Source organism: Scomber scombrus, chromosome 4, assembly GCF_963691925.1.
Source record: "Scomber scombrus chromosome 4, fScoSco1.1, whole genome shotgun sequence".
Taxonomy (NCBI): Eukaryota; Metazoa; Chordata; class Actinopteri; order Scombriformes; family Scombridae; genus Scomber; species Scomber scombrus.
In genome coordinates this window covers 9,414,300-9,420,947 of record NC_084973.1, presented here as the reverse complement: position 1 = coordinate 9,420,947, position 6,648 = coordinate 9,414,300, and the positions used below count along the sequence as shown (strand labels likewise).

The 6,648-nt window shown below is 40.1% G+C and overlaps 1 protein-coding gene across 1 annotated transcript in view; it reads right to left on the bottom strand.

The window, feature by feature from the left end:
• Nucleotides 1-1,586: 1,586 nt before the first annotated feature.
• The window catches only part of hmcn2 (hemicentin 2), a 43,978-nt gene continuing 38,916 nt past the window's right edge, over nt 1,587-6,648 (bottom strand). The window contains exons 69-81 of the mRNA XM_062417071.1: nt 6,314-6,451; nt 5,751-5,872; nt 5,376-5,616; nt 5,223-5,282; nt 4,994-5,113; nt 4,679-4,813; nt 4,360-4,479; nt 4,018-4,143; nt 3,245-3,373; nt 2,857-3,150; nt 2,632-2,751; nt 2,420-2,546; nt 1,587-2,304 (exon numbers count right to left, since the gene is read on the bottom strand). Of these exons, the coding sequence (XP_062273055.1) occupies nt 1,926-2,304; nt 2,420-2,546; nt 2,632-2,751; nt 2,857-3,150; nt 3,245-3,373; nt 4,018-4,143; nt 4,360-4,479; nt 4,679-4,813; nt 4,994-5,113; nt 5,223-5,282; nt 5,376-5,616; nt 5,751-5,872; nt 6,314-6,451 (2,111 nt within the window). The 3' untranslated portion in view covers nt 1,587-1,925. The remainder of the gene's footprint in view (nt 2,305-2,419; nt 2,547-2,631; nt 2,752-2,856; nt 3,151-3,244; nt 3,374-4,017; nt 4,144-4,359; nt 4,480-4,678; nt 4,814-4,993; nt 5,114-5,222; nt 5,283-5,375; nt 5,617-5,750; nt 5,873-6,313; nt 6,452-6,648) is intronic.

Sequence of the window (6,648 nt, the reverse complement as noted above, 5' to 3'; positions counted from 1 at the left end):
CCTGTGTGCACTGTGGTTTTTAGAGTTCAAGATTCAGGTTCTTGGAAACAGTAATATATTTTCCCACCGCAAGTATTAGTTTTCCATCTTTTTATTGTTCCTTACTTCTTCTGCGTACACATCTTTGCACTGGAGTAGATAGATCTGGTGTGGAGGTTCATATAAGCCCCACCTGTCTTCAATGATGACCGGCCAGTAGAAGTTAAAGGCGTGGCAACAAGAACCAGGCCAGAGACAGTATTTCTTCATTTCTCATTCCAAGTATATCAAATGATTGATTTCCTACCTTTAGATACAGTTGTTAGTGTCACTTTCTCACGTTACCAGGATCATAGTTTATTGTGAATTATGGGTTGATCATGATAAATCTATGGTAGTTTATAATCTGTATTTACTGTCGTACATTTTCATAGCCATATAAGCCGTTATGAGCATTTATTTTAGTAAGATGAAGATATTTTAAAGAAAAATAAAGATGTGTCAATATTAGATTGAAGTTTCTATCAAAGTAAGTTGCAGTAAATAATCATCTAAAAATCTTGATTATATGTTATCAATAAGAATTTGCATACAGTCTGTTAATTGTCAGATTGGCAACTAATCTTAATGTTAATGTGATATTTATTTCTTTTGGGTACTTTTTTGTTAAAATGTTTCCATCAGCCACAAAATACTGTTTGACAATTGTTAGTTTGGGTTCTACAGTATAGTATAATCAAAATCAAATTAGAGCTGCAGTAGGAAATAACAGACAGTGACAAAAGTGTTGTCCAGTTTATTTCTACAAGTATGAGACACTCATTTACAGTAACAGAGATTTAATTGTTTAATCTGTAAAAGCAGGGCAAACATTTTACTGCACTCCTGATGCAACTTCCTTCCTCAGGTTTGTATATTGACAGCACAAGATTGATTTTGATCATCTATTCCAAACGTGATGTATGATGTTATGAATGCAGGAAAGGCATTTGTAGCTGACCCCTCACTGCACACATTTTTAAGTGTAGTCAAACTCCGATCAGTGTCTCTTAACTGCCTGAAAACATTCTTGTTTTGCTCATAACAGTGGCACCAGTTGCATCACTGCCTCAGTGAAGTCGATGGTATCCACTTAGACACTCGAGTACATTCAGAAAGGCACCTTGAAACTTCTTTACATGATAAAAAAATATAAAAGAGTACAAAAACACGTAAGATAGATAAAACACTGTCACACTTACTGTATGTGTTCACAACATAAATAGCTACAAGCCACTGTTAAAGGTTCATTACAAACATGACAGGAAGATGTTGTTTAAACCAGTGACGTGTTGAAGTGGCTTAAATAAATTAAAATAAGGGGGGAACCAAACTTATTACTTACTTATCAAAACATTGTACAATTTCATTACTTTTGAAAACATTTGCCTGTGTTTCCAAGTGAGGGCTGCAAACACATTTTCATATGAGAATACAAATGACCCAGAAATAGATATTCATCATCTGAAACTAACACACACACACATACTAAATGATAGTAGAACAATAAAGTTTCTGACGGATAGTAAATAACTTCAGTGCTTGGTTGACAAACTAATTACACTTTTCCAGACTGCATTTTCTGTATATGACATATTGAATAGAAAGAGGCACTCTAGACATTTCCCCAGATAGATGAACAAAATAATTAGTTCATCCAGGATATATCAGTCACTTCTTCAAAAGAAGTTAGGAACCTACTGAAGGTAAAAATAAGGTCTTTTCTCATTCTGGATTTTTTCAGTCACAGATTAGGGTACACATCTTCATGAAATCCATTGATTGACCATGTCCTCTTTATCTTGTATGTTAGAGCTTCTTTGCAGGGTCTAATGTGTCCAAGGCATGGGTTTTGGGTGAACTGCCTTGTAGTGAAGAGGCACCCATCTATAAAGCAGCACAGCGGCTCAGTAGGGGTACGATGAGATAGAGATGTAGATGATGAAGATGCTCTGGTAGGTAATACGGCCCTGCAGTGAGATGGTGGTGGCCTGCACCTTGAGTCGCACTAGTCCTGGTCTGTCCAGAACCCTCAGCGTGAAGATGATCCCCCTGCCTGCCTCGTCTCTGATGCCAAATACACGGCCCACCATACCTGCCTCTGATTCTTGCTCCAGTATGGTAAAGGACGTACGATCTTGCAGGACACCCGACTCTGAGAAAGCTGACAGTCGTACCACGTTGTGATTGGCTGGTATGCCTGAGGGAAGCGTGAGCAGCTTGTACTGCAGGATCAGAGGAGAGCCTCCTGTGGCACAGTCCAGAGAACAAGGCCTGTAGCACGTCCTTAAAAAGATCAACACAAAGAAGGAAAGTGTCACTACAACATCAGCATTAAAATGTCTTCTAGCTGCTAATACTAGCATGCTACAGTAGCTTAAGCCTAATGTTTGTATTTTACCCCGGACTTCTTCCACTCTGGTAGGATGCAGGACAGGGTGTGTCCAGACACTGGTATCCTCCTCTGGTGTTAAAACACATCTGACTCTGTCCACACTGAATGCCTTGTTCTACACATTCATCGATGTCTAATGGTAGAGAAAGGGAATAAAAGGTTAGCTGTAATAACTGAGGCAAAGATGCAGTTAGGAAACAGTTTAACGAGACTCTCACCTTTACAGCTCCTGCCATTGGGTAACAGCTTGTAACCTGGGGGACATGAGCACTGGAAACTGCCAATTGTGTTGCGACACTCATGTTGGCATGGCTTCCTGAGCAGACACTCATCCACATCTGTGCACAGAATAACAATTTGGTAAATGTGAGACTTGGGAATCTTGTTGAAATAAAGGCCTGTGTTTTTGAATGTCTGTAAAACTACTGTTGATGAATACTCACCAACACATGTGCCGTCTCTGTTGGTGTACCCTACAGGGCAGCTCTGTCTGGTAATGCGGGATACTCCATGAGAACGGGACAGGATTGGTCTACCTAGAGATGACACTAGTTGTGGGCGAAGTCTTGCCCTCACTCTGGTCCCGTTGGTGAAGGTCTGCCCTCTCTCCAACCCTGCACAAGAGCGCCCATCTGCAAGCAGCACAGTACCAGGGGGACAAAGGCACCTGAAGCTGCCAGGCACATTACGGCATTGGAAGGCACAAGGGTTTGGCAACTGCAGGCATTCATCAATGTCTGAAAGGTAAAGCAAAAATCCAAATACATTATAATGTGCAGTCTCTGTAAAAGTCGAGTTAGTATTATAAAACAGACACAGCAAATGTCTTACCCAGACATGGGAGGCCCACTCCCTGGGATCTGTAACCTCTGGGACACACACAACCATAACCTCCGATTGTATTCTGACAGATCTGAGTGTAGCGACACATGTGACTTCCATCCTGACACTCATCAATATCTGGAAAATATGCAGTCAACAAAAGCACAAAAACTTTCTTTTGAATGGGTTTCATTTTTAAAAACCAAGATAATTGTGATATCAGAGTATAATGACTGAAATACTGAATAGTAACAAATGAACTATGTTTGTAAGCCTCATTACATGCCAGTGATGTTAATGGGACTATAGAGTTTCTTAAAATTAAGACCACATTACTATAAACTTTTTTATATCCTGTAATAAAGTGGATCTTGGTTTCTTCACTCAGAGGTTCTCTCTTTGTTCTAATTAATAGTCTTTAAAAAAAAAAAAGCTTTAGCTCCATTTGTAAAGGAAAAGCAGTGACCTTTTGCTATTTAGTGGCTTTGAGAAATCCAGCAGGTTTCCTGTGAAATCTGACCGGCCAATGTTAAATAGAGTGTAGAGTTTGGTGGAGGCTGCCAGTCTTATTACCATTGGTGATGCCCTCATTTGACAAATAAGCTTCACCCGCCAGGAAAAAAAAAAAAGTTGGTAAAGTCACTGATGTCGTCTTTGAGGTTTTCTAACAAGTCAAAATATATCATGCTAATGTGTCAAAATGAATATAGTAATGATATATGTACCCTTGTATGCTACCATTTAACATCTTTTAAATAAATAAAAGTATAAGAGTCACTAACCCACGCAGGCTCCATTCTCTGATTTGGTCATGCCAGCTGGACAGCTGTCGAAACACTGGTATCCTCCGTCTGTGTTACGGCACTGCTGATGAGCTGGGCACACATTTCTCATGCACTCGTTGATGTCTGTAAAAGTGCAACCATTACAACAGAGCTGTTATTGATTGCCAGTTACCCCCTGGCTGAAATAGTATTCACATGTTTTCATATTGGTTATTACGTAATGGAATTTAGTCAAACAGTTCCCTGAATCTAACAAGCCCTGATTTGAAAATTTGAATTTCAATGACTTTTATAGGCTCTTTAGAATGTATGGAAGTCCCACTATGTTAGCTGACTGACCGATGCAGCGGTGTCCTGACAGCTGGTATCCAGGGTGACAGATACAGCGGAACGAGCCCAGAGTATTGAGACACTGATGCTGACATGGGGAGAGAGCAGACTCTTGGCACTCATCCACATCTGAAACACACAATTTGACACATCTGGTTTTATCAATCTATCATGGACATCTAGTTTATAAGATGCACACAATAAGAAATTACATTTATCTTTATTGATTAGCACATATAATTTGATTCAACATGAAAAAGAAAAGCACACAAAAACATAACCAAACATTTAAAAGTAAATGTTTAACATTTGGTTAATAGTGACTTGCCTTCACAGCTGGTTCCTGTGATGCTGGGCTTAAATCCTGGTCCACACTTGGCCTGGCAGCGATATGTGCCCACTGTGTTGACACACTGCTGGTTGTAGTGACACATGTGGGAGCCCTGGGCACACTCATCAATATCTGCATGACATTAAAAATGTAGTTGTGAGTCCAAATGCTGAAGATTACACAGGGGAACAAAGATGGAAGCTTAAAGACACATCAAGTTTATAGTATTTTGTACTTAATATCTTCCATTGGGACATGTTTGTCTGGTAATTAATCACACAAATTCCAGCGAGTGTGTTGTTTTTGTCTCACCTTGGCATGTGTTGGTCTCTGAAGAGATGGTGAAGCCAGAGGGACAGGTACAGGAAAATCCTCCCATGATGTTGTTACACGAGTGAGAGCAGGGAGACTGCAGTGCGCACTCGTCCTCATCTAATAATAACACATTTAATCACAATAAGAAAACTGGTGCAGTGACACCTGCTCAAAGATATATATTTACCAAAAGATAAATGAGGCAGAAAAGGGGAAAGCAGCATACCAGCACAGTAGGAGGCCGTGTCAAGAATGAAACCTTTAGGGCATGTCTCTCCGTTACCATCTACAGACAGAAACGTTCAGTGTTTTACATTTTTCAATATTCAGATCCAGCATGTGATGTTGCTGTTTTATATGATTTATTATTTGTAGAGACCTGGAATAAGAAGGCTGGCAGTGATATGGAAATCCAAAGTGAGAGTAAACATGTTGTAGACGCTGTTCATCCCGGAGACCTTCAGCAGCTGGAGCAGAGGGCCCTGGCGCTCCTCCTGGCCCTCATAAATAACGGTGTGGTTACAACGCAGCACCATGGGGTTTCCTCCTCTCTGGTGGGTCTGCGATGACCACGAGTACAGCTGCCCTTGGCCCGTCTGCACATATGACTCGTCAAACTCCTTCAGGACACATAACAAATCAGGTCAGGGGAAACTGAAGAAGAGCTACAGTAAATTGCATCAGCTGCACATTCTCTAATGAGATTAGTTCTAAATCTTTTAAATTCACATTGTGATGACAGCGGTGAACACACCTGGAGGCTCAGATGAGAAGTTGATAATGAAGGAGGAACAAATCCGTTAATTACGATGTCAATTAGTAAAACTCCCTCAGAATCCACACCTCTGGCGACGTGGGTCAAACGAAGAATCTCCCCTGGTTGAAGAGTTTAGAAAAGGTAAGATTATCACTCATCTAAAAGCACAGTTTAGAAGTTACAGCTTTCATGAATGTCAGTGGTTGTGGGTGGCACCATCTGCTGGTTGTTTAGAAAACTACAAAAAGTAAAAGTCCCGGAGACAATCAGTGGTCACAGGTAAAAACCTCTAAACTAAACCCTGTCTCTTTAGTTTGTATCGGTGTGTAGTTTGCTCTGCATTCACTTACCATAGCATTAGTTTATATAACCATTGGGATAAATGCATTAATAAAATATCTACCATGATTTTATTATCATTCATATAATATTAGTATTTTAATCTCATAACAGATGAGCAGCAGGCCTATCTACCAACCAGTTTCTTAAAATCTCCATTGCCATGAAAGTAAAAACATTCACAAATGATTGATATGTACACGTGTAAAAACTGATCTTACCAGTCTCAAACTCCAGCTGAGACTCTTGTCTGAACTGGCCCTGAGTTAAGGAGTAGCCATTCTTGGTTGCTCCGCTCTGCAGCACAGTGGTCCAGTAGATGGGAGCAAACACAGACACCAGCACCCGGAGCAGGGGACCTATAAACATAACAGTATCAATAAGCTTTGGACCTATTACAGCACAATAGAAATACAATGTTTGTGATTTACAAGATTCAAACAGTATTCCATAAAAGAAACCAAAAACAGAATTCACTTTCATCACTTACAGTGTTTGGTGGCTTGGTAGTAAATAATCAGGCAAATAAAACATCAGCCTCGGTGATATAAGTGTG